This window comes from Anolis sagrei, chromosome 3 (assembly GCF_037176765.1).
Source record: "Anolis sagrei isolate rAnoSag1 chromosome 3, rAnoSag1.mat, whole genome shotgun sequence".
Lineage (NCBI taxonomy): Eukaryota > Metazoa > Chordata > Lepidosauria > Squamata > Dactyloidae > Anolis > Anolis sagrei.
This window is the reverse complement of record NC_090023.1, coordinates 226,956,114-226,982,845: the sequence shown is the minus strand read 5'-3', so window position 1 is coordinate 226,982,845 and position 26,732 is coordinate 226,956,114. Positions and strand designations below refer to the sequence as shown.

The window sequence follows — 26,732 nt, the reverse complement described above, 5'->3', positions numbered from 1 at the left end:
TTAATGATGCTATGACCTGCTGCGAGTCATGAGGAGAAGCGAGTAAGATATAAAAATTGTTGTTGGTGTTGTTGTCAGATCCATTATAGAAATGAGACAACAATGTACGTTATCAATGTTTGTTCTGCTTATGTCTGCAGATTGCTGTTGTGGTGATATTTCTGATTTCCATCATTCTTTACCGAGCCATCATTGCTGTAGTTGTGTCCAAATCTGGAAATTTCCTTGTTGTGGCTTCGGTAAGACAACTGTGTGTGTGTGTGTGTGTATGTGGGAGGGCTCCCTTCCATTTTGGAATTGCTGTGCCATTTGTATTTGGATCACTTTTCTTCTGTTTGTTCCTCTTAGGCTTCTCGTATTGCTAGCCTCACTGGCTCAGTTGTGAACCTCATCTTCATTCTCATCCTCTCCAAAATCTATATTGCACTGGCACGTTTCCTTACCAGGTGGGGTAAGTCTCAGTTTCTCCTGTATATGCAGGTGTCAGCTTTCATTAATAGGTGTTGATATTGGATGTGATGTAAGGAGCCATGTTGGGATGGGGCCAGAGCTGGGAAAGATTTCTTTTTAGTATAATCTTCAGACTTCTCTGGCCAGTATTGTTGGGCACATTGGGCTTATTAACAAAAGACCCTTCCTCATAAATGTACAGCAGAGTAACTTAGCAGCAGCAGCAGCCGTGTGACCCAGCACCAGTAGCCCAAAGTGATAAAAAGATCAAAAACACACAAACTAATGTTATATCTTCCATAGGAGGCTTTTCTTTATAGCAAAATAATATAGTTGCACTATTTACAAGAACAAGGTTTTCATAACACAAATAATGTTCAACCTTCACACTGGAGCTTCACACACTCAAGGCCTCCTCATAACCAGACCTACCTCACACTGTGAGGCCTAATAACACTAAGGCCTATTCTCCCATAGTGAGGCCTACTACCACTGAGGCCTTTTCTCCCACTGAGGCATTCTCTCACACAGAGAGGCTTCTCTCACACTGAGAGCTCTCTCAGAGTGAGATGTTACTAAGTAACAGGCATGCTTGCTTATATTGAATTGCAGCTTTGCTGAGTCATCGCATCCACTTAACCCTTTCAGTGCTTGACTCACATTTATGTAATTAAAAATACTTAATTAAGTTTTAATATTTCTGACAAGTATGACCCACCGGCCATATTGACTGGGTATTCTGGGAGTTGTGGTACTTTTTGTAACTAGAAAGAACCAGAAGGCATGGCCAATTCTACTGCATGTTACATTATCATTTGTATGGAGGGAATATATGAACCAGTTGAAATCAGAACTTATTTCCAGCAGAAACTTTGTTTAGTCAGCACTGTACTACATTCATTGGGATAAGGACACAGGTCTCTCATGAATGTGAAAAAATGTGAAGAAATAAATTACATTGTTTAACCTCAGAGAACATCTCTCTAGTAATTTCTAGGTCCTCCAGCTTACCATAGAATCATACTGGAGGACCTAAAGATTTCTAGAGAGTGTTCTGTTTAGAAATATCTAGGGACTACAACAAGAAAATGGATCATCAAACTGGGGGACTTAAGCCCTTCCTACACTACCATATAATCCAGATTATCAAAGCAGACAATCCTCATTATCTGCTTTGAACTGGATTATATGTTTCTACACTGCCAAATAATCCACTTCTATGCAGATAATCTGGATTTTCTATAGCGGTGTAGAAGGGGCCTTAGAGAGAAGATTTTTTTTAATCAAATCTGTGAATAATCAAGTCCACATGGGTCACATAGGTGTACAGGTGAGTGTAGTATTTAGTAAAAAAAACAACAACCTAGAACATGCTAGCAACATACAATGTGCTTTTGTTATGTCAAATGGAGACCAGCGAGAATGGAATGGGTGGGGTTTGAGTTAACCAGAATCTTAGTGCATATAAGCCATTGAAGAGCTCAGGATAATGCCCACCATTCTTATGTCATCCATTGTACCTTTCTTGGCCTCAGAGATGCACCGTACCCAGACCATGTTTGAAGATGCCTTCACCTTTAAAGTGTTTGTCTTTGAGTTTGTCAACTTCTACTCCTCTCCTATCTACATTGCCTTCTTTAAAGGCAGGTAAGTTCTTTTGTGGAAGAAGCAACTGAGCCTACATTGGAAACAACTTGCCATCGTGACATAGACACACCAAGAAAGGAAAATGCATTAACCACTTCCTTACATTTATGCGGTAGCTTCTCACCCTGCTGGGTTCTTTTTGCAAGTAACAGAGGATGGGCCAGCTTCCATGGCAGGTGAGAGAGGATTCGCTATATTGTTTGGCCCCTGAAAAATGCACAAGCTGGATAGCTAATTACCAATGGATTTGGGGAACAATAATAAATGCACTAGAACCCTTCCAGAGGTTTTAAAAAAACAAGTTGTAGTTGGGTTGCTGTAGGTTTTTCAGGCTGTATGGCCATGTTCTAGAAGCATTCTCTCCTGATGTTTCACCTGCATCTATGGCAGGTATCCTCAGAGGTAGTGAGGTCATCAGAGGTTGTAGTTCTCTGAGATGGTCCGATAGTTTGAAGGGTACATGTTTTTCCTTTGATTTTATTTTAAATTTAGAGCTATTTAATGCCATTTTGTGAATACGCAGTAAATCTTTTAAGAGAAAAATAAGTAAAAGTTACTATTTTGTATATGTTTTGGAATTAAAAGAAGCACACCAAAGGGTGTACCCATCTAAAATGAAGATTCAGCTACCTTGGCTATGTTTCTTCTATGAGCCTTTGCACAAAAATGGGTTGTTGTTGGAGCTTTGAATTCCTGAACAGAGAAAGTCCAGCTCCCAGTTTAGTCAGAAGCGTTTGTCTATATTACGTCATGCTCCCATGTTGGCAGTATTGGTGTCCATCATAATTACAATACCCAATGAGCTATTTATTCATCAGGATTTCCATTGATGCACACCTAGAAGTCTCTCTTATTTGGAAATAGCAACCTTCTCAAGCCTCCACTAGTTATTTGCTATGTATGTAATTCAAATTGCCTGCTGTATTGTACATGTATGTATTGGTTTGCAATTTTCTTTAACCTCTTTGTTGTGGGAGGGGCTGCAGACCATGTGGTCAGGTCTGGGTTTGTTCAGGGTTCAGACTCCATTTTAGAACAGTTCAGTTTAGACTTCAGTAGGATCACTATGCTGTACAGAAGCCATTAGACTTTCAATGTAGAGACTTCATTAAGTGTATGCTTTTAGAAGACTGCAGGAACAGTACATTTTAGACTTCAATGCAGGAACTGTATGCTTAGAGACTAGGCAGAGACTCTATTAGACTCTCAGAACAGAGAGATGCTTTGGACTATGGACTATTGATTCTAAGCAAGATGCCCTGTGTTACTTACACAGAGAAATTACCCTCAACTTGCCCACAAGTCATATCAAAATCCCCAAAACTTGACTTCAGCTTATACACAAGTATATATGAGTCTGTATAGAAAAATGCATAGAATCATAGAGTTGGAAGAGACCTCGTGGCCCATCCAGTCCAACCCCCTGCCACGAAGCAGGAAAATTGCATTGAAAGCACCCCCGACAGGTGGCCATCCAGCCTTTGTTTAAAAGCCTCCAAAGAAGGAGCATGTACCAGAGCTCTATGTTTCTTTCTGTATGGAGAAAGTTCAAATGTTTATTTTAAAGTACCATGATGATATCATGGCAGAGGAGGGGTTTGGGTTGGTGGACCCACTGGCATCCTTTGGCTCACGGGATTGGTCCAGGATGGGGCATTTTGACCCAAGGATGGCCTATCTACAGTAGCACTTCTGGGCTATGTAACAATGTAGGGATTGGCTTTTTGTGAGCTGTGCCACATGCCTATAGGATACTTTAGCTCTGCAAGAGTCCATGATTTTATCAGTCTTCAGTGGCAACAGCGAAGTCCATATTGGTGAAATGTGGGATTATTATTATTGACTAAACCACCAAAAAGGGGGTAGAGCCCAAGAAAACAAAGTTGGGGGCCGCTAGGAGTTTCTCTGCAGGTCAGAATCAGACTTTGTTCCACTTCTTTTTGTCTCATTTATAGCTGTGATTGGAGAAAAAACGACTATTCTGGTCATGCAGTTATGTTTTTCACAACACAGCTTAAATGTGCAGAAATGCAAATTCAGCAGCAATCTTACCACCAGGTCTTGATGTTTTGATTTGATGGGGAAGAAAAAGCACTGTTGCCATCTGCAGTGCACATATGGGATAACAGTCCTCTTTTTAATGTTTATGCAATTTTGAAACCTGGATTGTGAAACTCAAGCCACAAGTGGCAGCAGACTGAAAATTCTTTGTGGTGGAAATGGTGAGCTGCAGTAAATAATGCACCAGTGGCTACCAATTCTTTGCCTTTTCATCACATGCAAATCTTGGAAACTTTGTCTTTGACTATACCTTTTAGAATTACCTGAAGTGGCTGTTTCCTTTTTCTTTCACTCAAGGTTTGTAGGCTACCCTGGTCACTACACCAAACTTCTGGGCATCCGCAATGAGGATGTGAGTATCTCAGATGGAACGAGTAGCATGGGGTGATGGCACTGCTCTAGCTATCCGTACAGAACATGGTTGCCTGAAAGATGCTGAATTGACTGTAGAGTTCATTTCTATGCAACTGGTGCACTGTATAACTTCCTAAAAGAGGGCATTTGAGTGCAGTGGTTTGAATGTTGGGAGTAGGGCCCGAATTTTTGCACAAAGAACCACTGTATGACAATGTGAGCTCATACTCTCTCACTTTGAGCCTAAGAGGAAGGCAATAGCAGACCTCCTCTGAATAAATCTTACTGAGAAAATCCCATGATAGGATTGCCATAAGTCAAAGTGGACTTGAAGGCACATCACAAGAGGTTCTGTGGTCTAGTTCTCACCAAAAGCTGTTGAAATGGCCAACTTGTGTCTATTGGAAGACCTTTGCAAACTACAGTTGCCATAATCTACTTGTCAGCATTGAAGTAATATTAATCGCTCAAGGGAGTAGATGGGGAATCATATGATGCCATGCTCCTTGGTTTTTTAAAAATGCCATTATATGATTCTCCATTTATTCCCTTGAGCAATTAATTGCTCATTTCAGACAGAAGAGTTCTAGCTGTCTCTGTGTAATAATAGTCTACCTGCCTATCTTTTTGTTTTTTATGGAGGAGCATTCCATCCTGCTTTCTCCTCTAACAATATTGCTTGAGGCTTGGATCTGAAATTCAAGTGACTGTCAGTGTGTATCTGCCACAAGGTACACACTGCCCGTCTGATGTTTCTCTCTGTTTTGCCCAGTGTGGTCCAGGTGGCTGTCTCATTGAACTTGCCCAGGAGCTGCTGGTCATCATGGTGGGAAAGCAAGTAATTAACAATGTGCAGGAGATCGTCATACCGTGAGTGTATTCTCTTTGATCTCATGCTTTGCCAGAATGGTGTGAATTGCGTACCATACAGGATAATGTTTAGCTCCTTTTCTAGAATGATTAAATAAGATTGAATATTTTATAATCATACGAGAAATTATTTGATTTAGTGATCTGATGAACAGGAAATAGTGGTGGTAATTAGTTTCCACGCCAGCAAGGTGGCATATGCATCCTAGGGCCGAGTATAATTTTCAAGGAGCTATCCAAGATACTGAAGATGTGTCTTTGAAGGCTCATTTAAGTTTCAGAGTAAAAAAACTGGAATGAATTTGCTGGGCAGCAAATTCATTCATTTTTTTATTCTAAGACTATTATTATTATTATTATTATTATTATTAACTTTATTTGTACCCCGCTAGCATCTCCCGAAGGATTCGATGCAGCTTACAAAGGCCAAGGCCACAATAAAACAACAATATAACAATTACATATAAACCAAAAGCAAATCAAAAACATTAAAGCAATAACAGTAAAGAGTAAAACAGCACATCGTGATACAATAAAAACTAGGCCGGGCAAATATAATGGGTACAGATTAAAAAGTGCTGAGTATGCTGGGTGATATATAAGGATTTTTTGATAGGTGCAATGTGCGGACAATCTCAATCTCTAATAAAGTGCTTTTGGGAAGTGTTGCTGGAGTTTCCTATTCTGGAAAGGCACACCGGAATAGCCAGGTCTTCAAGCTCTTCATAAAGACTGCCAACGTAGGGGCTTGTCTGATGTCCTTGGGGAGGGAGTTCCAGACTCAGGGGGCCACCACAGAGAAGGCCCTGTCCCTCGTCTCCACCAGCTGTGCTTGCGACGCAGGTGGGATCGTGACCAGGGCCTCTCCAGATGAACGAAGAGAGCTTGCGGGTTCATAGATGGAGATGCGGTCACCAGGTAGGCAGGTCCCAAACCGTTTAGGGCTTTGTAGGTGAGCACCTGCACCTTGAATTGGGACCGGAAAATGAACGGCAGCCAGTGGAGCTCCTTGAACAGGAGGGTTGACCTCTCTGAAAGGAGCACCAGTTAACATCCTGGCCGCCGCCCGTTGGACTAGTTGAAATTTCCGAGCCGTTTTCAAGGTGGTTCCCAAGACTAATTTGGGAACCACCAGGTCCGACTGAAAGGAAAGCGGGACTGACCGCCTCGAGTCGCCTCCGGGTTGAGAGGGGCAGTATATAAATATAGCAAACAAACAAACAAACAAGCAAATGATGACTTGGCCCTGACTGCTTTGAACCAAAATAGTTTTCATAAAGTTCTAGTTCTGTGGTTAAAAGTTGTTTTGATCAAGCTAGCAAATAGCATCAATATATATTTACCTGAGGAATGTACTGACTAAGAGAACCTTCTTCCATTGCAGACATCACTTGTTCATAGGTGGCCTTGGCACAATTTAATAATGGTGAGGAACTTTACTAAGTTTCAATTTCCCAACTATTTTTTGCAACGACAAATGACCCAGAATTTATATGGTTGCTATGAGTACAACCTCTTTTGGTCAAAGACCAGCCAATGCTACTTAGGATCTCCTGTGGTCTGCAGTAGTAGCAAGTTGAGAGTGTGGAACTAGAACAATTTAAGTTCACATCCCCCATTAGTAGAAAGCTCACTGGGTGGCCTTGGGCCAGTTACTATTTCTTAACCTAGCCTACTGCCTAGGGCTGCTGAGGCAATAAATGGGCACAGAGGAACCATGACTTTGAACTCCTTAGAGCAGACATACTCGAACTGAGGCCCTCCAGCTCCCAGAAGTCCTAGCCAGCCTGTTCAATGGTCAGGAATTCTGAGAGTTGGGCTGGATGGCCACAGTTTGAGGATGACTGCAATAGAGGAAGGATTGGATATACATTTTTAAAACTATTCATAGAATCTTAGAGTTGGAAGATACCTTGTGGGCTATCCAGTCCAACTCCCTTCACCACACTTCACGGCAGATTGAACAATTCTTACAGTCAGGAAGTTCTTCCCAATGTTCAGGTGGACTCTCCTTTCCTGAAGTTTGAAGTCATTGTTCTGCTTCCTAGTCTCTAGGGCAGCAGAAAACAAGCTTGCTCCTTCCTCCCTATGACTTCCACTCACATATTTATACATGGCTATCATGTCTCCGGGGAGCCCCCGGTGGCGCGGTGGGTTAAAGCACTGAGCTGCTGAGCTTGTTGATCAAAAGGTCGCAGGTTCGATTCCGGGGAGCGGCGTGAGCTTCCGCTGTCAGCCCTAGCTTCTGACAACCTAGTAGTTCGAAAACATGCAAATGTGAGTAGATCAATAGGTACCGCTCCGGCGGGAAGGTAAGGGCGCTCCATGCAGTCATGCCGGCCACATGACCTTAGAGGTGTCTACGGACAACGCTGGCTCTTCGGCTTAGAAATGGAGATGAGCACCACACCCCAGAGTCAGACATGACTGGACTTAATGTCAGGGGACTACCTTTACCTTTTTATCATGTCTCCTCTCAGCCTTCTCTTCTGAAGTCTAAACATGTCCAGCTCTTTAAGATGCTCCTCATAGGGCTTGTTCTCCAGACCCTTGATCATTTTAGTCATCCTCCTCTGGACACCTTCCAGCTTGTCAACATCTTCCTTCAATTGTGGTGCCCAGAATTAGACGCAGCATTCCAGATGTGGTCTGACCAAGGCAGAATAGGACATTATAATATCTTTCCCTAACATCATGCCCCACAAATTTATTGGACTACTACTTATCATTAGCCAGTTAAGGCCATTGACCCTAGTATATCCCCTGATGTGTTTTTCTCTCCTGCTTTGAGTTTAATGGCCATTTGGCATTTTGGCTAATGATAATGGAGGGTATCCTCATTAGTTGGGAACACTGGAAAATTTCTCTCCAAAATAATTTTACCGGGCTCTGGGTCCAACCCATCTGACATGACATTCTGCCATGCCTTGGTTTGACTGCAACAAAACATAGCAAATTGATCATTTCTTGACTATGAATGGGGAAGACATGGATATGCTAATAGCCACCCTGTTCTGTTTTCCACAGGAAGTTGAAAACATGGTGGCATAAGCGAGACCAACCAAGGAATAAGAAGGGTCAAGAACATCTCATCCAGCAGCTTTGGGAGTGTGATTATGAGCTGCTGCCCTATGAAGGACTCTTTAATGAATACTTGGAAATGGGTAAGCAGTACTTGGGAGCAGGGGAAAGAACTGGACGTATTTATGATGGATGGGGCGAGTCAAGGTGATATCTGTGGTTGTTTCTGGAACTGGGGAGTACAAGCTGTGGGTGATATTTTTCGGTCACCCTGAGCATACCCAAATCTTCTCAGACTCAAATGAAGGCAAAGGCCAAAATTCTTCTGAACAAATCTTGCCAGGAAAACCACACAATAGGGTCACCATAAATGACTCAAATCCTCACAGCAACAACAAAACAAACTTATCTCCATTATCTCTTTCATCAGGTTCTTTGGTCCAGTTGTTATCATATTTTTCTTCTTCCTTCCTCCTCAGTTCTGCAGTTTGGCTTTATTACCATCTTTGTGGCGGCCTGCCCTCTGGCACCTCTTTTTGCCTTGCTTAACAATTGGGTGGAGATTCGCTTGGATGCCCAGAAGTTTGTTTGTGAATACCGGCGCCCCGTGGCAGAGCGAGCTCAAGGCATTGGCATCTGGTTCAATATTCTGGAGGTCATCACACACTTGGCAGTCATTAGCAATGTGAGTTGGACTGGGCTGGAGGGTAAACAATCAACACAGAGTTACCTCACAAGGAGGTGATGGAATACTCTTAGGAAATCCTTAAGTGGAACAACTTCTCCAACCTGGAGAATTTTTGCTAGCCTGCCAAATTTTCTGGACACATGCCTGTTGTCATATTTTATCCATATATTTTGTTGTTGGATATACCATATATTTTTATTAATGATTATGGTCTGATATTCTACCTTTAAACACAAAAAAAATCCATGTTACTTTGGAGGTTTTTAAAAGCAATAAAATACCAGGAAACAATTTGAATATAATTGTTTTAAAATAGAATACTAGAATACCAGGAAAAAAAAATCTTGGGAGTCCTCGTGGACAACAAGTTAAACATGAGCCAACAATGTGATGCGGTGTCTTAAAAAGCCAATGGGATTTTGACCTGCATAAATAGGAGTATAGTGTCTAGATCCAGGGAAGACATGCTACCCCTCTATTCTGCCTTGATCAGTGGGTCTGGATGGACTGTCAGCGTTATATGATAAGACTTTGCAAGGCCAACTGTGCGTACTACTATTCCAAATGATGAAAAATATATTAAAATACTATCATTTAGTGTCTAGGTGCTGGTCTTGACCTATAAAACCCTGTACGGTTCCGGTCCAGCGTATCTGTCCGAACGTATCTCCTTCTACGTCCCACCATGGAATTTAAGATCATCTGAGGGGGCCCTGCTCTCAATTCCACCGCTTTCCCAAGCAAGGCTGGTGGGGACGAGGAGCAGGGCCTTCTCAGTGGTGGCCCCCCACCTGTGGAACTCACTCCCAGTGGATATCAGGGCATCGACATCACTCCTGTCCTTTAGGAGGAAGGCAAAGACGTGGTTGTGGGACCAGGCCTTCGGGCAATCTGCTAACTAGATAGGACAACCAGGCAATTAGGACCGGCAGGACTGATATATGTGGACTGATAAATGTGGAAGAAAACTCTGAACCATGAGATAGCGAACATTGACTGGCAATAAGGAAGAAGTGGTTTGTATCGGTTTGTATGAAATTTTATTGGTTTTATTGGTTTTAACGGGTTTACATGCAATGTATTGTTGTTGTTTGCTAATTTGTGTTATTTTGCTTTATTGTTTATTATTGATGTATGCTATGGGCATCGAATTGTGCCTTGGATGTGTAAGCCGCCCTGAGTCCCCTTCGGGGTGAGAAGGGCGGGGTAAAAGTAAACCAAATAAATAAATAAATAAATAATAGATCGAAAGAAGTCATGCTACCCACCTATTCTGCCTTGGTCAGACCACACCTGGAATATGTCAGTAGAAAAAGGAAAAACAAGGAGGCGATAGGACCTCTTCGAGGAGAAGATGGGGCAATGCTGACAGGGGACAGGGAAAAGGCAGAACTACTTAATGCCTTCTTTGCCTCGGTCTTCTCACAAAAAGAGAGTCTTCAACCTCAGCAAGATGGAGTGGATGAGGGATTGGAGGACATCCAACCCCAAATTGGGAAAGAAGTCGTCCAGGAATACCTGGCCGCTCTTAATGAGTTCAAGTCCCCAGGGCCAGATCAACTACACCCAAGAGTACTGAAGGAACTAGCGGAAGTCATTTCGGAACCATTGGCAACCATCTTTGAGAGTTCTTGGAGAACGGGAGAAGTTCCAGCAGATTGGAGGAGGGCCAATGTGGTCCCAATCTTCAAGAAGGGAAAAAAGGACGACCCAAACAACTACCGTCCGGTCAGCCTCACGTCGATACCGGGCAAGATTCTGGAAAAGATTGTTAAGGAAGCGGTCTGCAAACACTTAGAAACAAATGCAGTCATCGCTAATAGTCAACATGGGTTTATCAAAAACAAGTCATGCCAGACTAATCTGATCTCTTTCTTCGATAGAGCTACAAGCTGGGTAGATGCGGGGAATGCCGTGGATGTAGCGTACCTGGATTTCAGTAAGGCCTTCGACAAGGTCCCCCATGACCTTCTGGCAAGGAAACTAGTCCAATGTGGGCTAGGCAAAACTACGGTGAGGTGGACCTGTAATTGGTTAAGTGGACGAACACAGAGAGTGCTCACTAATGCTTCCTCTTCATCCTGGAAAGAAGTGACGAGCGGAGTGCCGCAGGGTTCCGTCCTGGGCCCGGTCCTGTTCAACATCTTTATTAATGACTTAGATGAAGGGCTAGAAGGCATGATCATCAAGTTTGCAGACGACACCAAATTGGGAGGGATAGCCAATAGTCCAGAGGACAGGAGCAGAATTCAAAACGATCTTGACAGATTAGAGAGATGGGCCAAAACTAACAAAATGAAGTTCAACAGTGACAAATGCAAGATACTCCACTTTGGCAGAAAAAATGAAATGCAAAGATACAGAATGGGGGACGCCTGGCTTGAGAGCAGTATGTGTGAAAAAGATCTTGGAGTCCTCGTGGACAACAAGTTAAACATGAGCCAACAATGTGATGTGGCGGCAAAAAAAGCCAATGGGATTTTGGCCTGCATCAATAGTAGCGTAGTGTCTAGATCTAAGGAAGTAATGCTACTCCTCTATTCTGCTTTGGTTAGACCACATCTGGAATACTGTGTCCAATTCTGGGCACCACAATTGAAGAGAGATATTGACAAGCTGGAATGTGTCCAGAGGAGGGCGACTAAAATGATCAAGGGTCTGGAGAACAAGCCCTATGAGGAGCGGCTTAGGGAACTGGGCATGTTTAGCCTGAAGAAGAGAGAGGAGGCTGAGAGGAGATATGATAGCCATGTATAAATATGTGAGAGGAAGCCACAGGGAGGAGGGAGCAAGCTTGTTTTCTGCTTCCTTGGAGACTAGGACGCGGAACAATGGCTTCAAACTACAAGAGAGGAGATTCCATCTGAACATTAGGAAGAACTTCCTGACTGTGAGAGCCGTTCAGCAGTGGAACTCTCTGCCCCGGAGTGTGGTGGAGGCTCCTTCTTTGGAAGCTTTTAAGCAGAGGCTGGATGGCCATTTGTCAGGGGTGATTTGAATGCAATATTCCTGCTTCTTGGCAGGGGGTTGGACTGGATGGCCCATGAGGTCTCTTCCAACTCTTTGATTCTATGATTCTATGATTCTATATTGTGTCCAATTCTGGGCACCACAATTGATGAGAGATGTTGACAAGCTGAAAGTGTCTAAAGGAGAACGACTAAAACGATCAAGGGTCTGGAGAACATGCTCTTTGAGGAGCAACTTAACGAACTGGGCATGTTTAGCTTGAAGAAGAGAAGGCTGAGAGGAGACATGATGATGACCATGCATACATATGTTAGGGAAAGTCATAGGGAGGAGGGAGCAAGCTTGTTTTCTGCTGCCCTGGAGACTAGGACATGGAACAATGTATTCAAACTTCAGGAAAGGAGATTCTACCAGATCATTAGGAAGAACTTCCTGACTGCGAGAGCTGTTCAGCAGTGCAATTCTCTGCCCTGGGGTGTGGTGGAGACTCCTTTGGAGGCTTTGAAATAGAGGCTGGATGGCCATATGTGGGGGGTGCTTTGAATGCAATTTTCCTGGTTCTTGGCAAGGGTTGAACTGGATGGCTCACGAGGTCTCTTCCAATTCTATATTTTAAAAAATCAATATTATTTTTAAAACTGTATTTTTTTAAGTGAACTATTTTAATTTTTTGTATTTTTAAAGTGTGTATATTTACATTGTTTAGTACTGTGAATGGTTTTATTCCAGAGGGTAAATGCCTTGGCAACAGTAGTCACTGATTAAATAAAAGATTTCTTGTTGGGGGTTGTAAATGTAAATAAACAGAAGCTTTACCAGTTTCTGAACCAAAATATAACCTGTAGTATAATAATGTGTCACTCAGATTTGACTTACGAGTAACAGTAACTTTACTTCAGCTCAAAGGGTCAAACAGAGCAACAATATATACAGCAATCTCTCTGAATTCTTACAGAGAACAGAGGAAATAAACAGTCTTTAAAATATGCTTCATACCTTAGAAATGATCAGACTTCAGAGAGTTGGCAGCCATTTTCTTCCTGGCTGTTTCCAGTCAGTGCTCTCTTCACTCTCTGAGGTGAAAATGGCAGTTAAAACTGTTTCTCTCCGCAGCAAGCTAGAGACAGTAGCCAATCAGAATTCTGGCTCCTGGCATGCTCAGCCAATCAGCTGCTGACACATGCCTTTCCAGTCAACCCATTACATCATGGTGCCTTTTTACAAATCCCCATATAGGTGCCCTTCCCCAATTAAAATAATATGTTGGAAAAACCAGGAATGTGCTTGTGTACAACCCTCCATTTTTGGATCTTGAACTGCAAGATTTGAAAGCTTATTCCTGTTACTGATTACAAATCCTGGATTGAGCATGTACTCAAGAGTCATAGCGTTTCTTAATTTTTAGCATATGTCCATTTACTGGGGTTCCTTTTTTGTATCTGTTTCTGGATAATATACCTTCTCTAGTGTGAAAAAAGGTCCTATATTTAAAAATTCAATGGAAGATCCCAGAAGCTTGACACATATTTCTCTCTGGTGTAGACAGTGCTGTGCTACATGGGCCAGAGATCTCATCTAGAAATGTACAATCCTCCATTTTTGGATCTTGAACTGCAACTCCCAGCAGTTGTGGAGTGCAGAGCCGCTCTAGAGGGATGTTGGGAGATGCCATTCCAAAACATCTATATGATTCCCACCCCATAGCTTAAGGTAACTTTTACAGGATGGGCATTTTGTTTACTTATTTCCAACAGCAAGATTGGAAATAAGACAGCAAGAATGTGTCTCTAAACAGCACAGGAAAATAAGTGAGATTAAATTATTTCCTCTTCCTTTTAGGCCTTCTTGATTGCCTTCACGTCTGACTTTCTCCCTCGGCTATATTACCAATACACTCGTGACAGCAATTTAGAGGGCTACATTGATTTCACCCTGGCCTATGCTCCTAAATCTTATGTTGAAGAGCACAATGTCACATGCAGGTAGGACCTCCTGCTTTTATTTCGGATGCCTGGCTGCTGAGGGATATTGGGCAATTGACTAAAGGTCACAGTAAAGTAAAAAATCACAACAAAAAATATCATTGTATTTGGGGTGCAAATAAGTTTGCGCACAAGATCAGACTCTGTGGGGAACTGGTCTTGGTATTTGTTTTGGTTCTAAGGAGAGATCCGGATCTGCTACATATGGAATAGCACACTTAATGATCATGAATTATGAATGTAGCTGTCTTAACATACAGATCTCTCTAGCATGGTCACCAGCCATTTGTGTAAAAATGGTTTAACATATCATTGAAATTAGGATTCAACAAGATGCTTGTGGAATACAGTGGCATTTGTATTCTCTATACGTGTCAATTGAATAGAGTAACATCTGTTGTCCTACACTATGCATGTTTACTTCATAGCAAATCCAAAATCTGTTCAGTGGGCCTTAGAAATCTTTGACTTCTTGCATTGCTCATAATAAAATGAGTGCAGATGTTACTGCAACATTATTTACGGACTCTGTGGCAATTCAACTAAAAGGAATTTGGTAGTGTGTTGTCGAAGGCTTTTGTGGCCAGAATTACTGGGTTGCTGTGAGTTTTCCATGTTCCAGAAGCATTCTCCCCTTGGAAACTAGGCAAGGGAGGTTTATATATTTGGTCGTGGTTATGGGAGGGAAGGCATGGAAAGAGGCAACTAAAATTGTGATCTTCTAGCACTATAAAGTCTTTAAGGTGACTTAGAAGACTATAGTTTTTGCTGCAAAAAACTCGTATGGTTATGCGATGGACATACTAATTTAAGTCCTGAAAGTATGTGATTGCTGTGATTATCACTTGATAGCTATTTAGCATACTCTTAGAACCTATACCTTTTCTCTCCACAGGTACCGAGCCTTTCGAGAACAAAGTGGCAGATATTCACTTGCTTATTGGAATCTATTGGCAATTCGTCTTGGTTTTATCATTGTATTTGAGGTACATTTCCATTCAAATATTTTGGCAATGCTCTTCTCTGGTCATTATAGTAGACTTTTGCGGAAGGATCCCTCCAAAATGGTAAAATTACAAATAGCTTTACCCCACCCTCACCATATTTAACACTTTAAAAAAGTAAATATATTGGTGGGATGGCTGAGTCTGGAGTTACCTTGCATGGAGTCATCTTTTTTGCTGTCACAAACTACTGAGTTAATCCAATCAATCCACCCATCTTTCTGCTGAATATTTTGTTATGATCAGCAATAGCTGGATGCAATAACAGGGCAGAGTTCTGCTCTCCCCATTTGCATCATCACAATTTGGTTGCATGAGACCTGCTGAGGTACCTTTTCCTCCTTCCTTTCAGCATGTGGTTTTCTTCATTGCACGCATGATTGATATGATGGTGCCTGACATCCCGGAAGTGGTGGAAATAAAAGTGAAACGAGAGCAATATCTAGCTAAACAAGCTCTGGCTGAAAATAAGGTAAACGGTGCATTTTAAATACAGCTTTTTATGATTGCCTATCCTTATTAATTTAGCTTCATTTGGATGGGAGAGTCCCTGTAAGGATCTAAGATGAGTAACAGTGTTGACTACCAGATAATAAAGAAACTAAACCCCTTTTCAATGGTCTCTATGTTCCTCCCTTTCCTCTTATGGAGTTTCGAAGCCTGGATGAATAGTTCATTTCTTTTCTGCCTATGTTTAATCCACAGACTGGATTCTGAATATAGCAGCTTCTTCAAAGTTGCAACATACAAAGTTCATTGGTGTCCTTCAATTGCAATTTGACATCTAAGTTTCATTCCGTTGATCTTTAGCTGGGAACTGAAATAATTACAGTCACACAGCAAATTGTGGAATATGATGACAAAAATCACATTCAGACAAAGAAAAAATAGAATTCCTAGCTCTCTCATGTTTTTCTTATTGAATAGCTTTGCTGTATCTCATTTGATATTGTAGTTAACTGAATATATCCTCATAGCAATTTTCTTATAACTACCCTCTACCAATCATTTATCTAGGATGTACTTTGGGGGAAGGTTATGGTAAATTCCAAAATCTTACAACTCTAGGTAAACCGAGCAGTTCAAAGTTTTTTTTTAATACACGGGGAATGGGGGCAATTTCTGGAAAATGCTTGAAACAGGATCTGAAGGATTATCTCCTGGTTTTCTGTTGAACACAGTAATTATAGGAGCTAGAACTACTCTGTGCATCAATATCTATGTTGATAAATTTAGGGTTCTGCAATGTCCTCTCTATGTGTGATTTTCCAAATTCTACCCAAGTTAACATTACTGTATAGTTTGCAGCAATCCAGGCAAGTCACAGTACTCCAATCTAGTATTGCTAAGCAATGAATTGAAATTTTAACTTACTAATTTGGAAATGAAAATAGAGGCCAGCATTGTGTTGGTTATGATGTTGTATGTTAGAATTAGGACATTCTAAGTCAGAGGCTTTAACTTTTAAGCAGAGGGCCAGTTGGGGGACCTGACTATAGTTTGAAAAAAACATGATCAAATTCTTATGCATATTACATTTATCTCATTTGTAGTGCAAAAAAAATATGAATGAACATTACATTATTTAATATGAAGAACGATTTTAACCAACATAGACTTACCAGTATCTTAATGGGAAGTGTGGGCCTGCTTTTGTCTAATGAGATGGTCAAGTTAATTAGGATTTTTTTGTGTCTTCAAGTGATTTCATATTTAAGGCAACCCTAAGCCTAAAGTTTAGGGCTGGACAAATGACCTAGGAGGGTTGCATCCGGCCCTTGGGCCTTAGTTTAGGGACCCCTGTTCGAAGTCCTATGTTTTCTCCTAAGTGATCTTTACACCACAAATAAATTTAGGTTGCTTACCTGTAACCGTATTTCTTCGAGTGTCCATCTGCGAAATTCACACCTATGGGTTTCCTCTCGCGCATGCGCAGAAATCCGGAACATTCTAAGTTTAATGAAATAAAAATGAATATTTGAAACTCCGCCCACCCCCCCACCCCGCCCCCTCTGTATATATATCCCGCCGCGTGCGGGCGCACTCTAGTTCCCCAGCGCTAATCGCAGCCAGGTTCAGAGGCATGACAGAGGGGAGGACGGGCGGGTTGTGTGAATTTCGCAGATGGACACTCGAAGAAATACGGTTACAGGTAAGCAACCTAAATTTATTCTTCGTGTCCTCTGCGAAATCCACACCTATGGGTGAATAGCAAGCTACTGACCTGGAGGCGGGTCATGCCACACAGGAGAAAAGGACAGCTCTACCAAACGCGGCGTCCTTCTTCGCTTGTATGTCCAACTTGTAGTGGGAGGCAAACGTGGAGGGAGTAGACCACGTAGCTGCCCTGCAAATTTGGTCCAACGGGACTCCTCGAAGGAAGGCTTGGGACGTGGACACTGAGCGTGTCGAGTGCGCCACGATGTGAGAAGGAGGTTCTTTCTTTGCCAATTGGTAAGCTAATTGGATCGTTGAAACAATCCAGGAGGCCAATCCTTGTGAGGATATCGGGTGGCCCAGCATGTCTTTTCTGTATTTCAAAAACAACTTTGGGGACTTCCTATAGGCGGAGGTCCTATGGAGATAAAAGGAAAGTGCCCTCTTAACATCGAGGGAATGTAATGCTACCTCCAACGGGGAGGAAGGGTTGGGGAAAAAAGCTGGTAGGATAATATCTTGTGACATATGGAAATAAGAAACAACTTTGGGTAAAAACGTAACATCGGTCCTAAGGACCACCTTGTCATCATGGAACCTGATATATGGAGGGTCTGAGCGGAGAGCTGTTAACTCACTCGACCGTCTAGCAGATGTGATGGCTACTAAAAATGCCGTTTTCCAAGACAAGTGTGAAACATCGGCAGAAGCCATCGGTTCAAAGGGAGGTTTTGATAATTGGGATAACACTAGTTCTAGGCTCCACTGAGGCGAAGGGAGGGATGTAGGGGGGTGAACATTTTTGTAGCCTTTGAGGAACAGTTGAATAAAGTGGTCATGAAAAAGGGACGGCAAGCCAAACTTTCTGCGGCCCGAGGAGATCGCTGCTATGTAGCATTTAACCGAAGAAAGGGAGAAATTTTTGTTGGAAAGGTGTACCAGGAAGTCTAGTACCACAGGGATAGGAGCTGAAAGGGGCGTATGGCCCACTGTTCGTGTAAATTTTTCAAAAGATGACCACTTATACTGGTATGACCTGTTAGTGGTCGGTTTATGGGCGGCCAGTATAATCCGTGAAGCTTCCTCAGACAGGTTCATTGTGGTCTGATTCTCCACGCTGTCAGAGAGAGGGAGTGGAGGTCCGGGTGAAGGACCAGGCCGTTCTCTACTGAGAGGAGGTCCGGGGTCGGAGTGAGCCGAAGGAACTCCTTGTTGGAAATTTGAAGAAGAGGAGCAAACCAGTGTTGTCGTGGCCACCAGGGGGTGATCAGGATGCAATCTGTGTTGTCCTGAATTATCTTGGCTATGACTGGGGATAGGAGAGGGAGGGGTGGAAAGAGGTAGAGGAGACCCGGGGACCATAGGAACAGGAAGGCGTCTCCTAGACAACCTGGGGATGCGTGAGGGCGGAGCCTTGCGCAGTAGAGAGGGCAGTGTGTGTTTACAGGGGACGCGAACAGGTCTATCCTGGGGGTGCCCCACTTGTGAGTGAGTGTCTTGAATTGAGTGGGATGTAATTGCCACTCGTGATTGTTTTTGGAGGACCTGCTCAAGGAATCCGCCAGTGTGTTGTTTTGGCCTGGTAGGTGGATGGCTGTGAGGAGGATGTTCCTCTGGATGCACCATTCCCAAATTCGTGTTGATATGGACAGTAGAGTTTGAGAGCGTGTTCCTCCTTGTTTGTTGAGATAATATTTGACTGCGGTATTGTCTGTCACAATCTGGACCTTGCGGTTCGAGACAATGCGGACAAAGGCTCTGAGGGCCTTTTCTACCGCCATCATCTCGAGTGCGTTGATGTGGAATTTGCGGTCCCGAGGGGACCAATGGCCGCTTACTTTGAACCCTTTGAGGTGCGCTCCCCAACCCGAGTTGGAGGCGTCTGTCGTGAGGGACATGGATGGGTGAGGTTGAGTGAAAGGCATCCCTGATTGAACATTGCACTGCTTTGTCCACCATGAGAGGGAGTGGAGGACGGAGTGAGGTGGGTATAGGATGCGGGATTGAGGTTCCCGGAGGGGGTCGAATGATTTGATGAACCATCTTTGTAGTGGCCGCATTTTTAGGCGGGCAAATGGGGTTACACTTGTGGTAGACGACATGTGTCCAAGGATAGACTGGATAGCCCAGGCCGAAGTTCTGTGGGAGCGTTGGAGGCTTAGGATTGCTCGTCGAAGATTGATGAAGCGGTCGTCCGGGAGGAAGGCCTTCTGGAGAGAGGAGTCTATGACGGCTCCTATGAACTGGATTCGTCGAGTCGGAGTGAGATGGGATTTTTCTTGGTTTACTACCAGACCCAAGTCCTGTAAGAGAGACAAGGTGTAATGAATGTCGTTGCAAAGTTGCGTTTTTGAAGGAGAACAAAATAACCAGTCATCCAGGTACTGAAAAACCACGATGTTTTGCTGACGAAGGTGTGCCGCTATGACTGACATGCATTTTGTGAATACCCTGGGTGAGGTGGATAAACCAAAAGGGAGAGAAGTGAACGAGAAGTGGTTGTTGTGCACAGCAAAGGTTAGGAATCTGCGATGAGATTCTCTAATTGAGATATGGAAGTAGGCGTCCCGTAGGTCCACCGTTGCTAGCCACGCTCCCGGAGGAATGAAGGGTAGGATGTTAGGAAGTGTAACCATGCGGAACTTGCGTGGTGTGATGAAGGTGTTAAGCCTGCGAAGGTCTAGGATGGGACGCAGCCCTCCATCTCTCTTGTCTACTAGGAAGTATCGAGAAAAGAAGCAGGTGTTAGCATTGTGTGTGGGGTTAGAAGAAATGGCGCCCTTTTGAAGGAGAGAGTGTATTTCTTCCCAGATCTCTTGGGAGGGTTGTGTGAGGAGAACCCTCCCAACGGGCGGATAGGTGTCAAATTCTATTGCATAACCCCTTTCAACTATGTCAAGGACCCAGGCATCTGTAGTGATAGATTGCCATGCCGGAAGAAAAGACTGTAGTCTGTTGAAGTATGTAAGTGGTAATGTATGTGTGGAAGGATGGTTGACAATGGTTAGTGGTGTGCTAAAAACGACGTTTAGAGTTGTTGGAGGGCCTGGAGCCACGGTACTGACCTCTGAAGGGGAGTTGGGGACGTCTCGGGGTCGTAGATTGGGTGTAAGATCTTTGGCGTCCTCTGTAGAAGGAGGTATTATAAGGCCTGTTGTAGTAGTGAGGGCGGTAGTAGTATGAGCCCCATCGTTGACGTTGATGAGAGTAAGGTTGTTGGTCATATTTGAAGACCGTCTGTTTCATTTTATGGGAATGTTCAAGTTGTGAATCAGTTTCAGGGTTGAACAGTCCTGCCTCGTCCATAGGAAGATTTTCAATGAGAGTGCGTTGTGATGGAGAGAGGATAGCAGCTCTCAGCCAGGCATGGCGGCGAAGGGCCACGGAGCCTGCAATGAGTTTGCCAGAAGCATCGGCTGTGTTTCTTGCAAGGTCTTTTTGCAATGATGACAAAAGGAGAGCCTCTTGCTTAAAGGCCAGAGCCAGTGGCTGGTTGGCTGGAGGCAGTAATTCCAAATAGGAAGATATTTTGTTCCATAGGAGGGTTTGGTATACACTCATGTAAACCCCATAATGAGCCATGCGTGCAAATAGGCATGCTGAGGAGTAAAACTTTTTGGGCATAGAGTCAAGTTTCCTTCCCTCTTTGTCAGAGGGGGAAGTTTGGTTTGGTTGGACAGGTTTTGGTTGAGCATCAGTTACTATAGAATTTGCTTTAGGCATTTTAGATAGCCAGGAAGCTGAAGATAGATCAATACGGTATAAATTCTCTGCCCTTTTGGGGGTTGCCGGGATCATAGCCGGGGCAACACCAGTGTTTTTTAAGATCTTTAGTAGAAAGGATAAGGTGGGCAACACAGTGGAAGCAGGTTGTTGTTGTTCAGTAGAAGTGAAGCATGGATCTACCACAGTATCTGTGGGTTCAGGTGTAGAGAGATTCAGGGATCTAGAGAGCCTTATGAGCAAAGCAGAGAACTTTTTAAATTCTTCCAGATTTTTGGGGGAAGGGTCAGGGTCTGGAAGGGGTTCATGTATGATTGGGGTGTCATCAGCGGATTCTAGGTCCACTGTCTCAGCTTCTTGATGAGGTTGAGCAAGGGGGTCTTGAAAAGGTTGAGGAGGATCTGATTCAATGTGTTCTTCTGGAGGGTGAGAGAGTGTAGCTGTAGGAGGTGCATGTGGAGGTTGTGGGTATCCAAACTGGTGTGGATAATGGGTGCTGTAGTCCCTAGTGTGGGTGGGGGGAGGAGGATAGTAGAAAGGGTACATAGGGTAAGGAGGAGGGGGAGGGTACAGATGATAAGGATAGTCTTGTGGGGCATATGGGTGATGTTGTTCAGGAGGGTAAGTTCTAGTCCTCTTGGGGGGGTGGGGGTTAGGAGAGGGTTGAGGGGAAGGGGAGAGAGAGCGCTGGCGGCGGCGCGGAGCCCGTGCCGTAGAAGTTTGTTGTTCCGAGAGAGGAGTCTCTCTCGGTACCGGCGAGTCTGGTGGGCTGGGGGAGGGGGGAGGCGAAGACTGGGAGGGTGGGAGGGGCGGAGGAGAAAGCTCCGCAGTTTGCTGAGCTTGCAGCGGATCCAGCAGCTCCAAAGGAGGAAGGGAAGAGGGATCTTCCAAATGGAGCATGGAAGGGAGGGGATCTTGGAGCTGGAGGGCGGGACCGGAGAGGTGAGGCATCGGTTCCAGCATAGGAGGACTCAAGGGCTGCTCGCCAGTGAGTTGCCGTCCCTTCTTTTGTTTTGAAGATTTCTCTTTCGGTTTTGTTGCCCTCGTGGATTGTTTTGAGGGCTTAGATTTTTTCTTAGGCGGCTCCGCTGAGGAAGCATTTGCCTGGCTCGATTCTCGCCTATCTCCAGCATGTGGAGAGGGAGGCAGAGTGAGCTCTTGGGTTGGGGAGGAATGGGAGGGAGGAGGGAGCGTCTGTGGAGCCAAGGCGCGCTCATAAAGCAGCGCTTTTAAACGGGCATCTCTGCCTTTTCGGGCTCTAGTAGTAAAGCTCAGGCAGATTTCACATGATTGAAGATTGTGAGCCTCTCCCAAACATAATAGGCATTTGGAGTGTTTATCAGCCTCGGGTAAGGTAGCCCCGCAGGCTGAGCAATTTTTAAAATACGGAGAAGACATGCTAGCCTGAGTTTTAGAAGGGTAGTCAGCTGGTCCGAGTCGGGGGTGGAGAAGACAGAGTTAAGGAGAAGCAGTCCTAGTCAAAAGCCGGTAGAGTGGAAAGAGCGAGCGAATGTTCCAAGATGCTGCCGGATTAGCGCGGAAAAGGAACTAGAGTGCGCCCGCACGCGGCGGGATATATATACAGAGGGGGCGGGGTGGGGGGGTGGGCGGAGTTTCAAATATTCATTTTTATTTCATTAAACTTAGAATGTTCCGGATTTCTGCGCATGCGCGAGAGGAAACCCATAGGTGTGGATTTCGCAGAGGACACGAAGAATAATTCTGAACACCCACCTCAAAAGCCACTTAGACATGCAGAACAACTGAAATTTGTGCTGCTGAATGGGGTGTTGCAGGATATCATTATCATTTTCTCTTACCTGTAAGGAGCAAAAGTGGTGACCTATCTCTACTCTTTTATCACAGCATAATTCTCTAGTGAGAGGAACCTAGTTACCCTGTAACACCATTTAGAAGCAGGACAAACTTCGATCCCTTCAGGGGTTATGTGGAGAGTTAAATCATAGTTATGACATTGTCTGATGCAGGATCTTGTCCTATAACTTCAAGTGGAGGGCAGTTTTTGGTACTGATGTTAAAATTCAAGTAAGCATTTCCAAAGTGAATGATCAACGATTGAATTATCAGCTATCTCCCAGAGATAGTCTCAGATGCAATGTGAGTACCTAGAAGAGGATGATCTGAATGCCTGTGAGGCTTCCCCTCTACAACTTAATAGTGGTAGATGTGATAGCATCTTGCTAACCAGCTGATCATTTTTGTCACACTTTGATACAGATTTGTCACGCATGTACCAATGGTGTGAATGACAAAAGCCTTTATATGTCTAAACTTAATTGTTTTTTTAATAGGCCCTCATTGAGGTGATAGATGTGAGAAATCCAACCCCTCCAGTGGAAAAAGCACCATAGTGGCAGACCCAAGGACCAGGCAAAGCGATTACATTTTCTCCAGGCCAATGGATGAAGTTTTTGGAGAAGCAAACTTCAGAGGTAGAAGAAAAATCAGGCTGGCCTTGCTTGTACAATAATGTCAGTTTCCCCAGTCTGATGGGCTCTATTTGCCGTATTTGTAGAACTGTATTCAAAACATTTTAAGACCTTGGGAATTTCACCTGTCAACATAGCTGCCAAAGTCTTTGTGAAGAAAGGTTGCGTGGTAGTGAAAGTAAGAAACAGATTATGACCACAGATTAAACCAACCAGCCTAGCAGACAACTTTTCAGTTGCCCCACTCTTTCACTACCATCAAACGAAGAGGTTCTTCCACAGCTATTTATAAAAATATTGAAGTTAAGACGAAATACAGATTAGGAGTGTGCTTTTCTCCTATTTATTGTGATGGGAGAGAATGCCGTGAAACAGCGAGCAAGAGTGTTTCCTAAGAGTAAATATCTTTAAGAGTAGCAGTGAGAATTACTACCACAACCCTGCCATATTTGGAGCTCAACTAAGAGCAACTGTGTAGACTGCTTAACATGCGAGGAGAATCTTAATAGAGATTTCTGACTCAGAAGAGGGCGATAGTGAGACGACTCGTATTCAACTGCTTGAGCTGTTCTTCTCTTCCTCCTACAAATACAATGCAGGACTGTAATTATGTTTCGTGCATCCAAATCATGCCTGAAGCGTACCCTCTCAACATATATGGACAGACCCTGTCAATCATTCAATTTGATTACAATTTGGAAAAAGCTTAAAACCATCAGAATTAACAGATCAATTTCAGAAAAACTGGTTGGAATCCTGAAGTGGATTGACTTAAAATTATAACAATAATAAATCACACTCAAAGCTGTTTCAGGTTTTATTTTTTTAGAATTTATAAAATTCCAGTGTCATCCATACTCATGAGCCTTTATACATCTTTTGCATATAATCTCCAAATTCCAAAGTTAAGGCCAAGGGATCATTGCCATGGAAACATAATATGGAAGACATTAAGAGGACATGGAGCACACCTCCACAGAGCATCTGCTGCACACTATGGGGAACAGAGGGGCAGGGAATACTCTCAACAGTTTGAACAAATGGCAGGGTTCGAGCCATGCTCAATGGCAGTTCAAGTCTAAAACACATGTGCAAGTGATGTGTGACATTTGGACACCAGGTACCGCTGGCAAGACATTGCACACTACTACCCTGTTTCATTCTCCTGCTCAGGTGGTGATAGGGCTCATCTTGGCCCGACATCGAATTACCTTAGAGAAATGATTTCTCCCCCTTCACTCAGACTCACTTGAAATGAGAGTTTTTTCTTCTTTTTCTTCTGGTCAGGCAAGTGAGCAGTCTTGAAAGACAAGAGCTTTGCAGACCTTTCCCCAGTGTGCACTGGGGCATAAATGACCCTGGGGCTAGGATGCTAGCTAATGGCTCAGAGAAGCTCTTGGGAATGGAAGGGGGAGCAGACAGAGCAGAGTTGGCACCAGAGCCAGCACCACCACCAGCACCTTCAGCAGAAAAGATAGATAACCATGTAATGGCTGGAAGAGCAGCTTTAAAATACAAGGAACCTTGTATTGGTTTTATGGCAGCAGCTAGAAAGCAGCAACTACTGCTGCCAAGACGACAGGACAGGACACTTGCTGCTACACTACAAGAAGGCTTTTACAGAATGTAGTAAATCATGAGATGAGGAACCTTCAACCTGCCAGATATTTTGGATTACAACTCCCTTTGTTTTGTTTGTTTGTTTTTTACCATGGATCATGCTGGCTGGGGTTTTTTGAGAGTTGAAAGTTCAAAACATCAGGAGGACCAAAGGTTCATCGCCCCATAACCAAGTCTTCTCTCCTCCCCTCAGGAGAGGCTTCATTTTTAAGACTGAACTGCAATCGGCTTCTTCCATTTAAGTGAGAGCCACTCCTTACCTCCCTCCCTCCAAGGCCTAACATTTGACACAGGTCAAATCATGTGGCAGCGATTAAGACCATCTTTGTTGGAAGGGATATTTGATACGCTAGATCCTGTCTGAAGCCACATATACATCCCTCTCCTGGGAGAGGGGCTATATTCATGATAACAGGAAGCAAGAGGGGCTGTCTGGAGAAGCAGGCCACTGTCATACTGGCTTGAGGTAGAAAGAAGGCAATAGTAAAAAGCAAAAGATACACCCGAACCCTGGTACTTCAATGCCATCACAACCAAGCTGGGGAGGGCGCAGGGCCCCTTCTTAACACTAAGCAAATCACCCACCATCTTCTGCAGCTACCATGGCACTTTTGTTGAACCAAGTTCTGTGAGACCCCATAATACTGTCAGCTTTCTGGCTGAGCTCAGCCACACTACTGTTGGGAAGGAAGAACAGAAAAAGTGATGCGGGAGAACACTGGTGATGAGCTCCAATTCGTCACTCATGCTGATGAAGGAAGGGTTTTGGTACGCTCAACACTGCAGACTAGCACAGCCAGGGCTCTGTCAGTGCTTTTGAGGGCCTCCGACTACTGGGCTAAACCTTCCTCTCTACTCATACATTTGGGCCAATTAACTCTCCCCTCCAAGAGCCGTATTAATTTTCATTTAGAGGGAGGGCAGGTGGCAGTGTAAACGGGGAGGGGGACATGATTGCACTCTAGAAAGGTAAGGCCTTGGAGAAACAGGGAAGAAGAGGGGAAGAGCAAATATTTTGGCTTTGTAGAAAGTCAAGGAAATGTGTTTCCTGAGGTTGAGACAGGAAGTAGATTCCTAGCTGCAGTGAGGAGATCTCCTAATGGAGGCTAGAGTGCTTTGTAAGATGTACCTGGGGAGGTTTGGTTGCAACACCATGGCCAACGTGAAGTAATAAGTTGAAATTTGGAATGGAAAAAAACAAATGTATGTATTTCAGGTAGGAATCAACATTGAAAGTCTCTCCCAGGGAAAGGAGAAAGAAATAGGTCGAAATGAAGCAAAGTGAGGCCTAAGCACAGGAACAGTAGAGAACCTCAAGAAGGGTAGCACTCTAGGTTCATTAAGAGACCCCCAAGGGCAATCTGCACTAGATCCAGCCGTGAGGTCAGAATTCGGAAAGGAAACCCTGTGGCAGGTGGCTGGACACGATTGCTGCTTCCGAGGCATTACCGCTTGGGACCCCAAGGCAGGGTCTTGGGGGCCACCTGTGCTCCAAAGCTTGGGAAATCTTCAGAGCTGCTCATGTCAGGGGCCTGCAGGAAAATAATTGGGGGAAAGCCAAGCTTAACACCAAACCTATATTATTATTATTATTTATTTATTTATTTATTTATTTTAAAAAGGAATGCCCCATTTCTATGAATCAAATTACTACCTTGGCACAAATGCATTACCCACAGAGTAGTTCACTTACTATGCTGCTATTATGGGGTGAAGATTTTCACAGTACAGTAGC

General features: G+C 43.8%; 2 protein-coding genes across 6 annotated transcripts in view; one reads left to right on the top strand and one right to left on the bottom strand.

Moving 5' to 3' along the window:
- Positions 1-24,179, top strand: part of ANO7 (anoctamin 7) — a 49,074-nt gene extending 24,895 nt beyond the window's left edge. Inside the window, exons 13-23 of the mRNA XM_060767958.2 lie at positions 141-239; positions 349-451; positions 1,986-2,097; positions 4,456-4,510; positions 5,285-5,382; positions 8,410-8,546; positions 8,883-9,088; positions 13,901-14,043; positions 14,939-15,029; positions 15,400-15,519; positions 23,240-24,179. Coding sequence (XP_060623941.2) covers positions 141-239; positions 349-451; positions 1,986-2,097; positions 4,456-4,510; positions 5,285-5,382; positions 8,410-8,546; positions 8,883-9,088; positions 13,901-14,043; positions 14,939-15,029; positions 15,400-15,519; positions 23,240-23,299 — 1,224 coding nt within the window. The 3' untranslated portion in view covers positions 23,300-24,179. The remainder of the gene's footprint in view (positions 1-140; positions 240-348; positions 452-1,985; positions 2,098-4,455; positions 4,511-5,284; positions 5,383-8,409; positions 8,547-8,882; positions 9,089-13,900; positions 14,044-14,938; positions 15,030-15,399; positions 15,520-23,239) is intronic.
- Positions 24,180-24,181: 2 nt separating this feature from the next.
- Positions 24,182-26,732, bottom strand: part of HDLBP (high density lipoprotein binding protein) — a 74,799-nt gene continuing 72,248 nt past the window's right edge. For all 5 annotated transcript variants that reach the window (XM_060767955.2, XM_060767957.2, XM_060767952.2 and 2 more), the window contains exon 28: positions 24,182-26,529. In XM_060767955.2, coding sequence (XP_060623938.1) covers positions 26,443-26,529 — 87 coding nt within the window. In that variant the 3' untranslated portion in view covers positions 24,182-26,442. The remainder of the gene's footprint in view (positions 26,530-26,732) is intronic.